The sequence below is a fragment of the Mobula birostris genome, chromosome 11 (genome assembly GCF_030028105.1).
Source record: "Mobula birostris isolate sMobBir1 chromosome 11, sMobBir1.hap1, whole genome shotgun sequence".
Classification (NCBI taxonomy): Eukaryota; Metazoa; Chordata; class Chondrichthyes; order Myliobatiformes; family Myliobatidae; genus Mobula; species Mobula birostris.
In genome coordinates, this window is record NC_092380.1 from 21,638,287 (window position 1) to 21,657,851 (window position 19,565).

Sequence of the window (19,565 nt, forward strand, 5' to 3'; positions counted from 1 at the left end):
AATGGAGACAAAGAGACAGGGGGTGAGAAGTATTTGGCGTGCTGGCCTTCACCAGTCAGTACAATGAGTATAAAAGTCAGAATGTTACATTACAATTGTACAAGATGTGGGTGAGGCTGCACTTGGAGTATTGTGCTTAGTCTTGGTCTGAGCTGGAAGCAGTTCAGAGGAGATTTAGGAGAATGTTTCTGCGACTCGAGGGTCTAAGAAGTTATGGAGAGAGTTTGGAACTTTATTCCTTGGAGCATAAGAGATTGAGCTGTGAACTTATTGAGGTATATAACATCATGATAGGGAGAGTGAATGAACATAATGTTTTCTCTGGGGTTGGGGAATCAAGAACCAGAGAGCACAGGTTTAAGGTGAAAGGGACGAGATTTAATAGGATTCACCCAGTGGTCGGTATATGGAACCAGCTGCCAGAGAAGTGGTTGAGGCAGGTACATTGAAAGGTACTTGGACAGATATGTGGACAGGAAAGGTCTGGAGGGATGTCGGCCAAATGTGAGCCAACAGGACCACGTTAGATGGAGATCCTGATCAGTAGGTCCAGGGAGACTGTCTCCTTGCAGTGGGACCCTGTAAAAGCAAGGATGTATTGCTGAGGCTTTCTGAGACATTGGTCAGATCACGTTTGGAGTATTGTGAGCAGTTTTTGGCCCTGTATCTAAGAAGAATGTGTTGGCCCTGGAAAGAGTCTAGCTGAGGTTCACAAGATGGGTTAAGGAGCATTTGATGGCTCTGACCTTTACTCGGTGGAATTCAGAAGGACGAGGAGAGGTGATTCTGTTGAAAGTTTCCCAGATACTGAAAGGGGTGGATAGAGTGGACATGCAGAGGATGTCTCCATCAGTGGGAGAGTCTGGGACCCAAGGGCACAGCCTCAAGACGGAGGAATGCCCCTTTAGAACAGAGGTGAGGAGGAGTTTCTTCAGCGGGAGGGTGGTGAATCTGTGGAATTCACTGCCACAGATGGCTTTGGAGGCCAAATCATTGGGCAAAGATTGATGGGTTCTTGATTAGTGAGGGGAGTTAAGCGTTAGGGGAGAAAGCGGGATGATTTTTAAATGCAGCACAGTTGGGTGGGGAGCAGCCTAGATGGGCTGAATGGCCTTGTTCTGCTCCTATATCCCATGGCCTTGCAGGCCCAGGAGTGAGTCAGGCTGACGTGTTCCCCTTCTGCCCCCCGACCCCGACCCCCAGCGGCTACAGCAGGAGCGAGTGGAACAGAGGCGGAGGCTGGAGGCTCGGGAGAGCGAGTGGGAGGAGCGACTGGCCGAGCTGGAGAGGGAGCTGAGGGAGCAGGGATCCACCCTGAGAAAGCACCGAGAGGCAGAGTGGAGGGAGGCGAGGGAGCTGGCCCAGCACAATCAGCAGCTGGAGGAGCAGCTCAGCCAGGTGGGGGGACAGGGGGATTGGGGAGGGGGTATGGGGGGGGACTGGGGAGGGGTACGGGGGGATTGGGGAGGGAGTATGGGGGTACTGGGGAGAGGGCGCGGGAGGACAGGGGAGGGGTGCGGGGGGACTGGGGAGGGGTGTGGGGGGATTGGGGAGGGGGTATGGGGGGGACTGGGGAGAGGGCGCGGGGGGACTGGGGAGGAGGTGCGTGGGGGACTGGGGAGGGGGTGGGGGAAATGGAGACGTGAGGGGGGAGTGTGTGGAGATAGAGAATAGGAGGGGGCTGAGGAAGGGGGTAGTGAGAGAAGGAGTGGGGAGGAGGAGGAGGAGGAGGGAGGAGAGGGGAGTGGGTAGAGGAAAGGGAGGAGATGGGGTTTCTTCAGTTCCTGATGGACTGAGAGGCCTGGGAGAAGGGTAAAGGTCCATAGACACAGTGCTCAGATCTCTCACTCTCTCTCTCTCGCTTTCTGTCTGTTTTCTTTCCCTGTATCACTCTCTCTATCCCTCTCATTCACACCTTCTGTCTTTTATTCTTTCTCTCTCTTGCTCCCTATCACACTCTCTCCTTCTCTCTCTATCTTTCTCTCACACACACACACACCCTGAGCTGTGCTGTCCCCAGCCTCCTTGTCGAGGATGAGGAGGGAGGAGAGATGCTGTCTGAGGAATGTCACCCCACCTGTACTACAGGATTCTTGTCCCAGCAGAGGTGAAAGACACACTCCTGCCTGGGACACAGACATATTCCTTCCCCCACCTCCTCCTCCCTCTGTGAGGGAGGCCTGGGACACAGGTATTTCCCACCCTGAGGGGAGGCTGGCTCTACAGGGACATTACACCCCACCACACCATACCTCAGGCCCTGGGTATTGTACTGGCAACTGACTCCCCGCCTCTTTCATCCTTCCTTCTCTCCGACCCTGCTCTCTCTGCCTTTCTCTTGCCCTACCACTCTCCCTCCCTCCCTCCCCATCTTCACCTCTCCACCCTCCCCCTCTTCCCCTCCACTCTCCCTAATCTCCCCCTTCCTCTCTCCACCCTACCCTCTCCTCTCTCCACCCTCACTTCTCCCCTTCCCCTCTCCACCACCCCTCTCCCTCCAAATCCATCTTTCCCTTTTCCTTTTGTCTTTTTCCCTCCCCCTCTCTCTGCCCCTCATATTCATTTGCAAGGGAAAAAAATCAAATAAATAGAAATTAGGCACAATTCTTACAAGAAAGAGCACAATTAGATCAAAAATAAGGTTCATTTTAGCGCAAAGTGTTGCTAAACTGTAGTGATTAGGTTTGTGCCGGCTGGTTCTGGGTCCGATGGTTGAAGGGAAGTCTCTCTCTCTCTCCTCCCTCGTAACTGAAGACCCTCATCCCAGGGAAGCTCCAACCGGACCCCACCATTCAGACCCCCTTGTTTAATGAGGTCAGTGGGATTGGATCAAACAGGTTGGGACGTCCCAGCACAGCTCAGTTGGACATTGGTAGGACCGGACGGGTTGGGATGTCTGTGCTGGCAGGAAGGTTTATGTGGTGGAGTTAGACCATTAGACCTCCCATTGACGCTGAGATTCTCTTGTTCTCTCCCACTAACCACCCCCCACCAAATCCCCGGCAGACAAACAGGGAGCTGCAGTGTCTGCGGAACCAGCTCCAGGCCCGGGACGAGGCTCTGCAGGATCGGACTCTGCACTCACAGCAGCTGGCCCAGATAAAGCGCCTGCAGGCAGAGGTGAGCAGATCAGGGTGGGTGGTAGAGATGGGCGACCTTCTCCCCCCCCCCACGGCACCTGTCCAGATTGTGTCTGTCTGTTTCTGTTTCTGTGTGTGTCTGTGTCTGCGTCTGCATCTGCGTGTGTCTGTCCACCTGTTGGTGTCTCGCCCTCCCTCTTCCCCCTCCACTCTCTCCTCCCACTGTCCCCTCTATCCCCCTCTCTCCCTCCCTTTCACCCATCCCTACCCCTCTTTCTACCCCACCATCTTCCCCCCCCCTCCACCCATTCTCTCCCACTGTCCACCCCTCCTTCCCTCTCCCTGCCCCTCTCCTCACATTGCTCCCTTTTACCTCCCTCTCTCTCACTTCCCCTTCTTCCCGCACCCTCCCCCCGAGTGGGACAGGACAGTGGACGGAGGTGAGATGTTTAACACCCTCTCCCGTGTTACCCAGCGGTGTTGGGGTGGTGAGATCCCCAGTAGGGGCTCGGGAGAAGCTGAAACGTCTGCGGGCAGCCACAAGCATTAACTCTGCCTGCGTCTGTGTAATCCTATTGCCCATGACCCCACCAGTGAGGTCAGCTCACGGTGCAGCTCATATTCTGCATCCAAAGTGCCCCGACACTCCCGGGACCAGTGGTCGGACACTCGAATGGGACTGCAATCTGAAACGTGGCTCCCCAAATGCGAGCCGACACCTTCTCCCCAATACACAGGCCCAAAATACACAGGACAAACACTGGCCCTTAAAACACGAGTCAGCATCTTCTTCCCAATATACAACCTGCTCATACAGACCCCAAAGTACACAGGACAAACACTGGCCCTTAAAACACGAGTCAGCATCTTCTTCCCAATATACAACCTGCCCAGACTATGCCCCCCAAAATACACAGAGCAAATGCAGCCCCCAAAACACTAGACAGCCCCCTCCCTTTGATACATAATCTACTTGTACAGACCCCAAAGTACACAGGACAAACACAGCTCCCAGAATGTGAGGCAGCACCTTCTCCCCAATGTACAGATGCCCATGATGGCCCTCAATGCATGGTCCAAACACCGTCCGTAGACACTGCACTCTCCCCAAAGTACAGGCCAGTCTCTGAACCCTGGGGGAAGAGAGGGTGAGGGGGGGGGGGGTTAGTCGGGGTTTTCAGGGTGAGGGTGACGTCTGAATGTGTCTGCCCATCTATCAGTCTGTCTGTCTGTATCCATTAGCCTGTTCATCTGCATTCTACTGTCTGTCTGTGTCCCTCCGGGTAACACTGGAGGGGTGGGGAGTGGGGAGGGCATGGGTTTCCTTCACCCCTGCCGACCCTGGTACTCAGCTCTCTCCTCTCCCCGTGGCAGAACCAGGAGCTGGCGGGACAGGTGCGACAGTGGCAGAACCAGATCCAGAGCCTGGCGCAGGAGACTGCCGAGCTGCGGAGACAGAGGGAGGCTCTCCAGGACCAGCTCGGCACTCTGGAGAGGATCAGCCAGGGCCAGCTGCAGCAGGTGAGGGGTGACAGTCGTGAGAGGGACACTGGGAACTGCAACAGGGTTATTTATTTATTTAGAGATTGAGCCACACCGCCCCAGAAACCCCACAACCCCGATTAACCCTGACCTAGTCACGGGACAACTTACAATGACCAATTAACCTACCCGGAACACCTTTGGACTGAGGGAGGAAAGTGGGGGACCCGGAGGAAACCCACACATTTCACCGAGAGGACCTACTGAGACTCTTCGCAGAACTGCGGTCTCCAGCGTGCCCTGAGCTGTAACTGCGTCAAGCTAACTGCTACCAGACCTCGACATATCGTGGCCTGTACTGAGATACGGTGATCAGCTTGCCTTGCATACTGTTCATACAGATTAGATTAGTGTACATTGAGGTAAAACAACAACACTGCAGATTAAAGTGTAACAGTCACAGAGAGAGTGCAGTGCAGGTAAACGTTAAGGTGCAAGATCATAACGTGGTAGATTGTGAGGTCATGAGTCCATCAAATGGTACAAGGGATCCATTCTAGAGTCTAATAACAGTGGGATTGAAGCTGTCCTTGAGCCTGGTGGTACGTGGGCTTCTGTATCTTCTGCTTGTTGGGAAAGGGGTGAAGAGAGAATGTCCGGGGTGGGTGGGGGGGTGGGGGGCTCTTTGGCTGCTTTACCGAGGCAGGGAGAAGCGTAGACAGAGTCCCTGGAGGGGAGGCTGGTTCCCATGATGTGCTGAGATGTGTCCACAACCCCACGGTTTCTTAGAGTCACAGACCGAACAGTTGCTGTACCAAACAGCAATGCATTCAGATATGATGTTTTCTATGGTGCATTGATAAAGATAGATGAGGGTCTATCTTTATCAATGCTGTATTCCTTTAGCCTTCTGAGGAAGTAGAGATGAGCTTCTTTGGCCGTGATGTTTAAGTGGTTGGACCGGGACACGCTGTTTGTGATGGTCACTCCCAGGAAGTTGAAGCTGTCACCTTCTCAGCCTCTGCCCCGTTGATGTAGACAGGAACCTGTGCACCTCCCTCCTCTTCCTGGTGTCAATGACCAACTCTTTTGTTTTGATGACACCGAGTGAAAGGTCATGACACTAAGCTCTCTATCTCCTTCCTGTACTCCATCTCATTGCTATTTGAGATACAACTCACTACTGGGGTCTCCTGTCCGCTCTCCATCCCAGGTACATCAGGCCCAGAGAGACCTGGAGGAGTTCAGGTCGTCCAATGAGAGCTTGAAGGAGGCCCTGCGAGAGCTGCGGGAGGAGGCAGGGGTCCAACACAACCGCCAACTCGAAGACTCGCTACGCTCTGAGATCTGGGCAGCCGTGGAACCGGACACCCTCTCTCTCTCCCATGAACAGGTAGGTTCCTGGGACCTTCTTACCTTCTTACCTTGGTGTCCGACAACCCACCAGTTTGTGACGGGGCCCAGACCACTACAGGTTCAGGGTTCGGATGTCCAACATGGGGTTGTACAGAGCAGAGACAGGCCCTTTGGCCCAACAAACCTGTACTAACCAACATCCCCATCCAAGCTGATCCCATTTTCCCATGTTTGGCCCATATCCCTCCAAACCTTTCTTATCCATCCACTGTATCTTTACAAGCGCCTTTGAAATGCTGTTAATGTACCTGCCTCAACTACTTCCTCGAGTATTGGACATCTCAAACCTGGGGAGAAAAGATGCCAGCTCTCTGCTGTATCTGTTCTTCTCACAATCTTATAAAACTCTGTCAGGTCTCTGCTCAGTCTCCATCACTCCAGAGAAAACAACCCAAGTTATAGCATGTGCTCTCTAACCTAGGCAGCATCCTCTTTTGCATCCTTTCCAAAGCCTCCATGCCTTTCCTCTAAGGGAGCGACCAGAATTGAATGCAATACTCCAGGTGTGGCCTAACCAGCGTCTTATAGACCTGCAAATTTCAAAGTAAATTTATTATCAAAGTACATACAGTATATGTCACCTTGAGATTAATTTTCTTGTGGGCATTTGCTGTAAGTACAAAGAAACACAATAGAATCAATGAAAATCACACAAAACAAGACAAAGTGTAAAAAACAACAAATTGTGCAAATACAGAAAAAAAACTAAATATTAATAATAATAATAATAAATAAGCAATAACTATCGAGAGCGTGAGCTGTAGAGCCTTTAAGAGTGAGTCCATAAGTTGTGGAATCAGTTTAGCATTGGGAACTTATCCTTTTGGTTCAAGAGCCTGATGCTCGAGAGCGATATCTGTTCCTGAACTTGCTGGTGTGGCACTTAAGGCTTCTGTACCTCCTTCCTGATGGTAGCAGCAAGAAGAGAGCATGCCTTGGGTGGTGGGGGTCCTTGATGAAGGATACTGCTTTCCTGTGATTTCCTTATGGATGTGCTCAATGGTGGGGAGGGTTTTATCTGTGATGGATTGGGCTGTACCTACTACCTTTTGTAGACTTCTCTGTTCAAGAGCATTGGTGCTTCCATATGAGGCCACGATGCAGCCAGTCAATATATTCTCCATATGAGGCCACGATGCAGCCAGTCAATATACTCTCCACTGCAAATCTATAGAACTCTGTCAAAGTTTTAGATGACATGCTGAGCCCTCAGAAGCTTCTGAGAAAGTAGAGGCGTATGGCACTTAAATGCTGAACCCAGGACAGATCCTCTGAAATGAGGAAGGTAAGGAATTTAAAGTTGCTGACCCTCTCTACCACTGATCCCTTGATGAGGACTGGCTCATGAACTCCAGTTCCCTCCTCACGTGGTCAATAATCAGCTCTTTGGTTTTGTTAGATGAGAGGTTGTTATTGGAGAACCATTCAGCCAGATTTTCAATCTCTCTCCTGTATGCTGTTTCATCACCATCTTTGATTTGGACAACAACGGTGGCATCGTCAGCAAACTTAAATACGGCATTGGTGCTGTGCTTAGCCTCACAGTCGTAAGTGTAAAGTGAGTAGAGTGCTGACAAAGTACGAAGCCTTGTGGTGCACCTGTGCTGATGGAGATTGTGGAAGAGATGGCATTGCCAATCCAAACTGAATGGGCCCTGTAAATGAGAAAATTAAGGATCCAGAGGTGGTATTGGGGCCAAGGTCTTGTAGCTTATTGATTAGTTTTCAGGGGATGACAGTGTTGAATGCAGAATGGTAGTCAATGAAGAGCATCCTGATGTATGCACCTTCAATGTCCATTGTTCCAAGTGAAGATCCAATGAAATGGCATCTGTTGTGACGGTAGGCAAATTGGGGCAGATCCAAGCCACTTCTCCGGCAGGAGCTGATATACTTAATCACCAACCTCTCAAAGCACTTCATCACTGTGGATGTAACTACTACTGGACAATAGTATTTGAGGCAATTTACCACATTCTTCTTGGGAGCCGGTATAATCGAAGCCTGCTTGAAGCAGGTGGGTGCCTCAGACTGCTGAAGCAAAAGGTTCAAGGTATCAGTGAGCACTCCAGCCAGTTGATCAGCACAGGTCTTTAGTGCTTCGCCAGGCACCCCATCTGGTCAGGATGCTATTTGTGGGTTTACCCTGCCGAAGAATACCCTCACGTCGGCCTCAGAGACTGAAATCACAGGGTCATTGGGAGCTGTGGGAGCTTGTGAAGATTTCTCCAGGTTTTGTCAGTCAAAGCAAGCAGAAAAGGCATTGACTTTATCTGTGAGCGAAACATTGTTGTCACTTATATCACTCGGTTTTACTTTGCATGAAGATGTGACTTCCCAACGCTGGAACTTAGTTTCTGGACTAAGGCAGGCAGGCATACTATACACCCTATCAAGCTGAGCAGCCACTTTCAGGGAGCTGAGAACTTGGACCTCAAGATTCTGCTCTACATCAACACTGTTACCTTCCCTTTACATACTCTATGCACTGTCTCTCTACATTTGATATTCCAAAGTGCAACACCACACATTTAGTGTCAGGGTCACAGAGAATCCAAATCAGAATGAGTCAGGTTTAATATCACTGGAAAATGTCATAAAAATTGTTCTTTTACAGCACCAGTGCACCACAATACATAATTAAAAAACTATAATTTACAATAAGAAATCTATTTTTTAAAATTAAATTAAATAAGTAGTATAAAATGAGTGTGGCATGTGGCCAAGTGGTTAGGGCGCTGGACTAGTGATCTGAAGGTCATGGGTTCGAGCCTCGGCCAAGGCAGCGTGCGTGTCCTTGAGCAGGGCACTTAACCACACAATGCTCCAGTCTACCCAGCTGAGAATGGGTACCGGCAAAAATGCTGGGGGTAAACCTAGCGATAGCGATAGACTGAGGTCCTATCCGGGGGGGGGTGGGGGGAAGTCTTGTACTCTCAGTCGCTTCACACCATGTGGAAACCAGCATAATCACCTGCCTGATGGGCCACAAGGCTTGTGACAGACTTTAATCTTAATAAAATGAGAGCCAAGAAAATTGAGGTAGTGCACATGGGTTCATTGTCTGGTCAGAAAAATGATAGCGGATGGGAAGAATCTGTCATCCTGAAGTGTTGAGTGTGTATCTTCAGACTCCCACCCATCAGTCTCCTAGGCTCCTAGGAATAAAATTCCAGCCTGCCCAAACTCTCTCCATAAATCAGTCCCTCGTCCCAACAAAATCCTCATAAATCTCCTCTGCACTCCCTTCAGCTTAATGACATCTTTCCTACAGCAGGGGTATCAAAACTGAAACCAATACTAACTACGGCCTAACCAACATCTTCTACAACTGCAGCATAATGTCCCAACTCCTGTACTGTTGTCGGCCAGCATGCCAAACACCTTCTACACTGTCCTGTGTCTCCACTTTTAAGGAACCACGTACCTGTACCTATTGAATATTGAGGGATCTGGATGGAGTGGACATGAGGGGGACTTTTCCAGTGGTGGGGGAGTCTGGGACCAGAATACAAGGAAGTCCCTTTAGAACAGAGATAAGGAGGAATTTCTTAAGCCAGAGGGTGCTGAATCTGGGGAATTCATTGCCACAGGCAGCTGTGGAGGCCAAGTCATTGAGTATATTTAAGGTGGGGGTTGATAGGTTCTTGATTAGTAAGATTGTCAAAGGGAGAAGGCAGGAGAATGGGGTTGAGAGGAATTAGAAATTAGCCATGATAGAATGGCAGAGCAGACTTGATGGGCCAAATGGCCTAATAAGACTTAGGAACGCGGTCTATACTCCTTGATTTTTCTATTCTACAAAAGTCTCCAGGGCCCTTTTGTTTGTTGTGAATGTTCTGTCCTTGTTTGTCTTCCCATAATGCAATATCTCACACTTATCCGAATTAAATCCCAATTGCCATTTCCTGGCTTGTTTACCAAGCTGATCAAGATCCTCTGTAAACCCTCACCCAGATTAAACTCCACCTGGCATTTCTCCGCCTATATCTGCAACTGATCTATAATCCCCCTGTATTTTTCCGTGCTGTCCACAATCTTCATATCGCCGGCAAACTTACTAACTCACCCATCCACATTTTTATCCAGGTCATTACATACATCAGAGAACATCAGAGGTCCCTGCAAAAACTATTAATTTTGGAGCCACAGTGTCACACAGCATGGATACAGGTTCTTTGGCCCAACTAGCACATGCTGACCCAGTATTTCCATGTTAGCTAGTCCCACTTGCCTGCGTTTGGTTTGTATCCCTGTAAATCTTTCCTATCCTTGTACCTGTCCAAGTGCCTTTTGAACATTGTTAATGTATCTGTCTCAGCCAGCGGCTCATTCCATGGGTGCCCTCTGGGTGAAATGGTTGTCCTTCAGGTTTCTGTTAAATCTCTCCCCTCTCACCTTAAACCTTCACCCTCCAGTTCTTGATTCCCCAACCCTGGGAGAAACACTGTGCATTCACCCTATGACCCCGTGATTTTATACCGCTCCATCAGGTCGAACTTCAGTCTCCTGACGCTGTACGGAATAAAGTCCCAACCTCCCCCTGTAACTCAGTCCCTGGGTTCCTGACAACATCCTCATTAATCTCTTCTGCACTGGTCTCGGGCCTCCAGCCAGAATTAATCCCATGGACCATTGCACACTGTCCTCTGTGGGTAAGTCATTTCTGAATCCAGACAGCTAATCTTAATCTTCCCGAACAACCTCCACGTTGGACTTCATCAAACACCTGACTAAAATCCACATAGACAACATCTACAGCTGTACCTCCATCACCTCGTCAAATAACTCAAGTGAATAGGACACGACACTGCCCTACTCAAGGCCACACTGACTGTTCCTAATCAGGGTACGGTTTTCCCAACTCCCACTTGGAAAGTGCACCCCCGCACAATGCCCTGCGAAATTCTGGGACCGCGGGAGAGATTCAGCAGGGTCCCTGTGTGCAACCCTGATCCTCAAACATCCCATTGGAGACGCACAAGGATTGGGAAGGGTGGGGACTGTTTCAGGAAGGCCACCTCCTTAGTGAAGCAAGCCTCAGATACCAGGAATCGGAAGTGGTGGGAACCGTCAGCAGTGCAGGCAATGATTGGGGGGAGGGGGTGGAGAATGGAAGAGAAGAAGAGGGAGAGGGATAGAGAAAGAGAAAGAGAGGGGAGAGAGAGAGGGGGGAGAGAAAGAGAGAGAGGATATAGAGATTTAGATTGGTTTTCAGGCTCGGGGAGCTGAATTAGCACAGACCGCTGGGCAAAGGAGCTGACAGTCCCTAATCAGTAGTCTGTCTGCACAGATAATCTATTAACCAGTGACCACATCTCTCTCACAGGGGACAGGCTGGCAGTTAATCCGATATGTTTCTCCAGATTAGCTGGTTAATCGCATTTAAATTTGCATTTTCTTACTCTGAAACTATCTAACAGATGGCGTAAATATTGTCGCCAAACCAAGCCCTTTGCGAAGTATTTTCTTTAAGCCGGACTGGGCGTCCAACACACTGTGCTCCGAAATCGGAATCGGGTTTACTCTCACTGACTGAGGTGATGGGATTTGTTGTTTTGTGGCAGCAGTTACATAGTGAGCCCTCGGTTGGTCACGGCCGACTCTGGGTGCTACGTTTTCTGTGTTTACGTTGTTGGTGCAGCTCCATCCATTGATACGCAAGCCAGTACGCAGGCCAGGGCAGTACGATGTGGAGAGCAAGCTGTCGCCATTGTAGCAAGCTCCCCCTCACTCCACAGCTGATGGGTCCAGAGGATTGGCAGAGACCGACACAGATTGGCACCAGCAGGAGTTGCCAGCCAGCATTGAACTCAACATAGTGCAATATTTAAAATACACTACAAATTACAATAAGGAATATACATTATACATTTAAAAAAGAGAGAAAATACTTCGGTAGTGCTCATTGTCAGTTCAGAAATCTAATGGCGGAAGGGAAGAAGCCGTTCCTGAAACGTTGGCTGTGCGTCTTCAGGCTCCTGTACCTCCTCCTTGATGGTAGCAATGAGAAGAGGGCATGTCCTGGGTGATATGGGTCCTTCATGATGGTGCCAACATTTTGAGGTATCACCTTTGGAAGTTTTTGTCGATGGTGGGAAGAGTTGTGCCCATGATAGAGTTGGCTGAGTTTACAAACCTCTGCAGCTCCAACTCTGCATCCGAGCATTGGACATAGAACATCTATGTTCGACATTCCCGGACATCTGGGCATCGGACATACTGTCCTCATCACCCAGCAACCCTTCCCCACCCAGGTCCGAGTATCGAACACCCTGCTCCCCCCACACACCACCAGCTGGGACTCTCTACGTCTCTGACACACGGCCTGAGGAACCCTGTACAGGGGTAAATCAGTGCACCAGTTTGTGGGATGAAATACCTTCTCCGCCCGGGAACACAGTTAATTCTGTTTAACACACAGTGAGCTAGATTCCTGCATAGCGTGGGAATTGAGGATTATGGGCAAAAGGCAGGTGGGAGTACTTGAGTCCAGGGCCAGATCAACTGAACAGCGGAGCTGTTTGTCTTGTTCATAAAACGTGTTCTCAGCTTTGACCTGGCTACCTCGTTCCACTCTCCCGGAAAATGTACAAAGCGGCAGATTCCAACTACACACTCCCTCATTGGGGAGCCATCCTCCCTCCCTCTGCATTCTTCTCCATCAGCTCTCCCTACCATCCCTTCCCCCTTTTACTCCCATCCTCCTCTCCCTCTCCCTAACATCCCCTCCCCCTCCCCTTTCCCCACCCTATTCTACTTCACCCGCAACCTCCTTTCCTCATTCTCCTCTCCCTCACCCTTCCCTCCCTCGCCCTCCCTCCCTCCCTCTCCCTAACATCCCCCTCCCCTAACATCCCCCTCCTCTCCCCACCCTGTTCTACTTCACCCGCAACCTCCTTTCCTCATTCTCCTCTCCCTGACCCTCCCCTCCCTCCCTCTCCCTAACATCCCTCTCCCCCTCCGTCTCTCCTCCTCTCCCCACCCTGTTCTACTTCCCCCGCAACCTCCTTTCCTCATTCTCCTCTCCCTCACTCTCCCTCCCTCCCCCTAACAGTCCCCTCCCCCTCCCTCTGTCCTCCTCTCCCCACCCTGTTCTACTTCACCCGCAACCTCCTTTCCTCATTCTCCTCTCCCTCACCCTCCCCTCCCTCGCCTTCCCTCCCTCTCCCTAACATCCCCCGCCCGCTCCCTTTGCCCTCCTCTCCCCACCCTGTTCTACATCACCCACAACCTCCTTTCCTCATTCTCCTCTCCCTCGCTCTCCCCTCCCTCGCTCTCCCTCCTTCCTCCTAACACTCCCCTCCCTTCCCTCTCTCCTCCTCTCCCCACCTTGTTCTACTTCACCCGCAACCTCCTTTCCTCATTCTCCTCTCCCTCCCCTTCTCCCTCTCCCTAACATCCCTTCCCCCAACATCCCCCTCCTCTCCCCACCCTGATCTACTTCACCCGCAACCTCCTTTCCTCATTCTCCTCTCCCTCCCCTCCTCCCTCTCCCTAACATCCCTCTCCCTGTCCCCCTCCCTCTGTCCTCCTCTCCCCACCCTGTTCTACTTCACCCGCTACCTCCTTTCCTCATTCTCCTCTCCCTGACCCTCCCCTCCCTCGCTCTCCCTCCTTCCCCCTAACATCCCCCTCCCCCTCCCTCTGCCCTCCTCTCCCCACCCTGTTCTACTTCACCCACAACCTCCTTTCCTCATTCTCCTCTCCCTCGCTCTCCCTCCCTTAACAGTCCTCTCCCCTCCCTCTGTCCTCCTCTCCCCACCCTGTTCTACTTCACCCGCAACCTCCTTTCCTCATTCTCCTCTCCCTCACCCTCCCCTCCCTCGCCTTCCCTCCCTCTCCCTAACATCCCCCTCCCCCTCCCTCTGCCCTCCTCTCCCCACCCTGTTCTACTTCACCCGCAACCTCCTTTCCTCATTCTCCTCTCTCTCACCCTCCCCCCTCGCCCTCCCTCCCTCTAACATCCCTCTCCCCATCCCTCTCTCCTCCTCTCCCCACCCTGTTCTACTTCACCCGCAACCTCCTTTCCTCATTCTCCTCTCCCTGACCCTCCCCTCCCTCGCTCTCCCTCCCTCCCCTTAACATCCCCCTCCCCCTCCCTCTGCCCTCCTCTCCCCACCCTGTTCTACTGCACCCACAACCTCCTTTCCTCATTCTCCTCTCCCTCGCTCTCCCTCCCTCCCCTAACAGTCCCCTCCCCTCCCTCTGTCCTCCTCTCCCCACCGTTCTACTTCACTCGCAACCTCCTTTCCTCATTCTCCTCTCCCTCACCTCCCTCGCCCTCCCTCTCTCTCTCCCTAACATCCCCCTCCCGCTCCCTCTGTCCTCCTCTCCCCACCTTGTTCTACTTCACCCGCAACCTCCTTTCCTCATTCTCCTCTCCCTCGCTCTCCCGCCCTCTCCCTAACATCCCCCTCCCCCTCCCTCTGTCCTCCTCTCCCCACCCTGTTCTACTTCACCCGCTACCTCCTTTCCTGATTCTCCTCTCCCTGACCCTCCCCTCCCTCGCTCTCCCTCCCTCCCCCTAACAGTCCCCCCCTTCCCTCTCTCCTCCTCTCCCCACCCTGCTCTGCTTCACCCGCAACCTCCTTTCCTCATTCTCCTCTCCCTCACCCACCCCTCCCTTGCCCTCCCTCCCCCTAACATCCCCCTCCTCTCCCCACCCTGTTCTACTTCACCCGCAACCTCCTTTCCTCATTCTCCTCTCCCTGACCCTCCCCTCCCTCCCTCTCCCTAACATCCCTCTCCCCCTCCGTCTCTCCTCCTCTCCCCACCCTGTTCTACTTCACCCACAACCTCCTTTCCTCATTCTCCTCTCCCTCGCTCTCCCTCCCTCCCCTAACAGTCCCCTCCCCTCCCTCTGTCCTCCTCTCCCCACCGTTCTACTTCACTCGCAACCTCCTTTCCTCATTCTCCTCTCCCTCACCTCCCTCGCCCTCCCTCTCTCTCTCCCTAACATCCCCCTCCCGCTCCCTCTGTCCTCCTCTCCCCACCTTGTTCTACTTCACCCGCTACCTCCTTTCCTGATTCTCCTCTCCCTGACCCTCCCCTCCCTCGCTCTCCCTCCCTCCCCCTAACAGTCCCCCCCTTCCCTCTCTCCTCCTCTCCCCACCCTGCTCTGCTTCACCCGCAACCTCCTTTCCTCATTCTCCTCTCCCTCACCCACCCCTCCCTTGCCCTCCCTCCCCCTAACATCCCCCTCCTCTCCCCACCCTGTTCTACTTCACCCGCAACCTCCTTTCCTCATTCTCCTCTCCCTCGCTCTCCCTCTCTCCCTCCCTAACCTCCCGCAGCTGAGATGCGGGATTTCACTGCCCCCTTTTGGCCCGTCCTCCTGAGGGTGGCGAGGGAAACTCGGGGATGAGGGAGTAGTTGTGAGTGTCACTCACTCCCAGTGGGAGGAGATACTGCTGGTGGCCGGAGAGGGAGAGGGTCAAGGGGCAGATGGAGGTAGGGGAGAGTAAATAGAGAATGGGGGAAAGTGTGAGAGAGGGAGGGGCAGAGAATGGGGTAGATGGGTGGGGAGAAGCTGGGGTAGAGGAGGGAAGAGTGAGAGGGTGAGGGGTAGGGGGAAGAGTAGAGAGAGGGGGCAGACAGGGAGCAAGGAAGAAAGGGAGGGGCATGAAGGAGTTGGGGAGAAAGGGGTAAGTGTGAAGGCATTAGGGAGAGAGGGGGAGAGAGGTGGAAAGGAAGGGCAGAGGTGGAGGAGAGAGAGAGAGAGACAGAGAAAGGGAGAGAGAGAGAAAATGAAGAGCTAGAGGGAGATAGTGACAGGAGTGTGGAGTATGGGAGCAGATTAAAAGGACCGAGTGGGGAGGGTGACAAAGGTGAGAGAGCGAAAGGGGAATGGAGAGGGGGTCAGTTACTGAGCTCACCCTGCTCTGGAATACTGACGTGGAGTGGGAGGGAGTCAGTTACTGACCTCACCCTGCTCTGGAATACTGACGTGGAGTGGTGGGGGCAACAGACCAGAGGTGGGAAGGAACAAATGAATGAATGGTGGATGGTTACTGAGCACACTGACCTTGTCTCCCCACTGACCACAGGCGGGGGAGCCGTCCCCTCGGGGAGAGGAGGAGGTGGAGGAGGAGGAAGTCCACGGGCTGATGCAGGCGATCTGTGCCAGCAATCCTGACCGGGAGCTACAGCAGGCCATCCACTCCCGTGATGAGGCCATCTGCAAGTGAGTGCTGATCCGATCGGGCCGGGTGACTGATCTCACCCCACCACTCCCATTCGTGACCCTGCCCCAACCCCCAATCTTCCCCCCAACTCCCCTCTCCTCCTCCCCTTCTCTCTTCCTTTTCCTTCTTTCCCCTCTCCCCTATTGTCCCCTCTACCTTCCCTCTGCCTCGTTCACTTTCTTCTCACCTCACACCTCTATCTCCCCTCCCCTCACCTCCCAAATGCTGAGTCTCTGCATCTGTGAACTGCTGGTCATTTGTCATTACACCTGTACATACACGATTTGTGCGTGTGACAATAATCCCCACGTTGTTTAACCCCACTCTTTCTTTCCCCTCTCCTCCTCTCCCTGGCCTTGCTCCGATGTGGACAGGAAACAGGAGGTGGAACGGGAACTGCGACAGGTTCAAGCGGAGAGAGATTCCCTGAGCCGGGAGCTTCTCCAAACCCTGCGGCAGAAGGTAGAGCTCACTCAGGAGCTGGAAGCCTGGCAGGTGGGTGTGGAACTCTCCTTACCTCCCTCTGTCCTTCCCTGACCCAACAGTCTCCCTCCCTGACCTCCACTACGCACCCCCATCTGTATCCCCCTTCACTCATGAGCTGGTGGCTTGGCAGGCGAGTGTGCACCATCTCCCCACTTCCCTCCATCTGCCTGTCCCCGTCCCTCCCACCTCAATCGCCCCCATCCCTGCCCATCCCTTCTCCCTCCCTCAGTCCATCCCTTACTGTGCCCCGAGATAAAGCTGGGGGGTGTTCGGCTGAGATCCCAGGTCTGGGGCGGGGTCCCGTAGGTGTTGCGATCCCTGAGTGGTTGCGGTGGAGGTGGGAGGAAAATGTTAAGGGTGGGGCCCCCATATGAGATGTGGTGATTGTCCCAGGGGTCGGGGCCAGGGGGCTATGGTTGGGGAGGGGGCAATGAAAATGTTTCTCATCTGTGTCTCCTCCAGCTCACGTCTCTCCTTTATCACCCTGACTCTCCTTTCCCTTCCCCATTCTCCCCGAATTCCGCCACACTCCTCCATTTCTCCCTGTTAACCCTCACCCCTCTTCTTCCTCCCCATCCCCTACCCCCTGCCCCTTTTCGCTCCCCCATCCCTCTTCTCCCCATCTTCCTGTCCCCCCTCCCCACAGGAAGACCTACAGGTGATCCTCACACAGCAGCTGGAGGCCCAGCGGCAGCGGGAGGTGGGGTCAGAAACCCCCAGGGTTGGCAGAAGTCTTCTGGCTTCCAACCCTACCCTGTCCCGGGACCCCCACCGATTCCTCTCCCTCTTCCGCAGGAGCTGATGGCGATGGGAGGAGTGGGAGATGCCCGTTCCCTCACACACGAGACGGAATCTGGGAGTAGGTAGGGGCAGGGAAGGAGAGAGAGAGACTCCGGACCCAGAGACCAGCCACCGAGAATCCATGAACTTGCCTCCTGCACTAAACCCTCTTCTGCTGGAGGCACAGCGGGAAAGGTCGCTGTCACTGCCACTGGCGTGCCCAGGCGGGCTGACTGAGGGGGGGTATCACAAGCCCTTGGGGCAGCCTCTCTAGGAAGGGAACAATAAGCTTCCACCATCTCGGAACATACACATCCCCCCCCCCCACCCCGGGGACTGGGTAGAGATCATCCAGCACAAGGAATCAGTGAATGGCCTCGGAGAATGTAGAATAGCGCAGCACAGGGTCCGTCTCTGCCAAACACGATGCTGAATTAAACTTCACCCCTTCTGCCAGCACGTGGTCTAAATCCCTCCATTCCCTGCACATCAATTTGTCTTAATAGCTTTTTAAACAACACAATCATATTTGTTTCTATCATCACCAGAGAGCACACCAATTCTGCACTATCTTTCTGTCCCCCTTCCCCTGTCACCCCCCCCACATCTCTGCCACCCTTCTGTTCACTACTCTCTGTCCCCCCAACTCTCTGTCCGCACTCTCTCCATCTGTACCACCCTCTCTGACCCCCTCCTCGCACTCTGTTCCCACTCTGCCCATCTCCCCTTTTTTCTCCTCCCTCCCTCCTATCTCCCTCCCTCTCTCTCCACCTCCCCTCCATCCCCCTGTCTCTCCATCTCCTCTCTTACCCCTTCTCTCTGTTCCCGTCTCTCTCTCTGCCCCATCTCACTGCCCTCCTCTCTCTCTGCTCCCCTCTCTCTGTACCCCTCTTTCTCTCCCCCTCCCTCTGCCCTCTCTCTCCTTCTGCCCCCTCTCTCTTTCTCCCTCTGCCCCCCTTTTCTCTATATCCCCCTTCCTCCCTACCCCTCTCTGTAAAAATATACCTTGTCGTGCACATTCCCCTCCCTCTGCTCTCTTTCAATGCATGCCCTCTGGTATTGGACAGTTCGACACTGCAGGGGAAAAGATACTGGCTCTCTCTTTAAACTGTGTCTCTCATAATCTTATAAACCTCCACTTCAGCCTCCACCACTCCAGAGAAAACAAACCAAATTTGTCCAAATTTAGCTCATGCCCTCTAATCCAGACAGCATCCTGGTAAATCTCTTCTGCACCCTCTCCACACCCTTCCTGTGACAGGGCGACTAGAATTACACACAATACTGACCAAGGTTTTATAAAGATGCAAAAAATGACTTCCTCTTAGAGACATTGCCTCATTTGCCTTCTTTACCACTGTCGAGCTGTGTGGCTACTTTCAGGGACCCTGAGATCCCTCTGGGAGATGATAATAGTCTCATCAACCACCCCAATGTCTTCTATGGGCAAGCTAATTCTGAATCCAAATGGCTAATTTACTGTGGATCCCAGTTACACGAGGCTTCGGAGACGCGGGGGGGGGGGGGATGGCGCCTCATCTCGGACCCACCATCTCTTCTCCAACTCCAGCCATGAAAGTTAAGTCCCTTTAAGTGGGAATTTAAAAACGCAAACAACAGAAATTTTGCAGATGCTGGAAATTCAAGCAACACACATCAAAGTTGCTGGTGAACGCAGCAGGCCAGGCAGCATCTCTAGGAAGACGAAGGGTCTCGGCCTGAAACGTCGACTGTACCTCTTCCTAGAGATGCTGCCTGGCCTGCTGCGTTCACCAGCAACTTTGATGTGTGTCCCTTTAAGAGGGACTTTTTAAAAAAAAATGGAGCAACAGCACCACTATCTGGTCATAGCCGGTACTGCATGTCTGCTTCCAGGGGTATAGTGACACCACCCGATCTGGTAGCGATGGGACATGTCAGATCTCAGTTTTATAAAGCTACAAAAAAATACTCCCTGACTCTTAGACTGCCTCGGCTGCCTTCTTTACCGCGGTACCAACCTGTGCGGCTGCTTTCAGGGTGAGCTTTAGTCTGTGGGTGGAAAGAGGGTGTTCTGGCGGTTGTGAATGGGAAGGGTGGGGTCCCATTGGGAGTGTGGACAGTGGGAGTGAATGAGAAAAGCTGGGGTCCCATT

At 52.8% G+C, this 19,565-nt stretch overlaps 1 protein-coding gene and 1 long non-coding RNA gene across 2 annotated transcripts; both read left to right on the forward strand.

Moving 5' to 3' along the window:
• The first annotated feature begins 1,274 nt into the window (after positions 1–1,274).
• Positions 1,275–4,541, forward strand: LOC140205433 (uncharacterized). Its single transcript, XR_011887842.1, has 3 exons — positions 1,275–1,398; positions 3,007–3,120; positions 4,455–4,541. It is a non-coding gene; the product is annotated as an uncharacterized lncRNA (long non-coding RNA).
• A 673-nt stretch (positions 4,542–5,214) lies between these two features.
• LOC140205439 (BICD family-like cargo adapter 1) lies at positions 5,215–17,453 on the forward strand. Its single transcript, XM_072273043.1, has 5 exons — positions 5,215–5,223; positions 5,776–5,955; positions 16,028–16,164; positions 16,540–16,660; positions 17,298–17,453. Exons 1-5 carry the CDS (start codon positions 5,215–5,217, stop codon positions 17,451–17,453), a joined length of 603 nt encoding a protein of 200 aa, XP_072129144.1.
• Positions 17,454–19,565: the final 2,112 nt, after the last annotated feature.

Coding starts and splice junctions, on each gene's coding strand:
- LOC140205439 (XM_072273043.1), top strand. Junction 5,956..16,027: donor TCTCTCTCTCCCATGAACAG/GTAGGTTCCTGG, acceptor CACTGACCACAG/GCGGGGGAGCCGTCCCCTCG. Junction 16,661..17,297: donor AGGAGCTGGAAGCCTGGCAG/GTGGGTGTGGAA, acceptor CCCTCCCCACAG/GAAGACCTACAGGTGATCCT.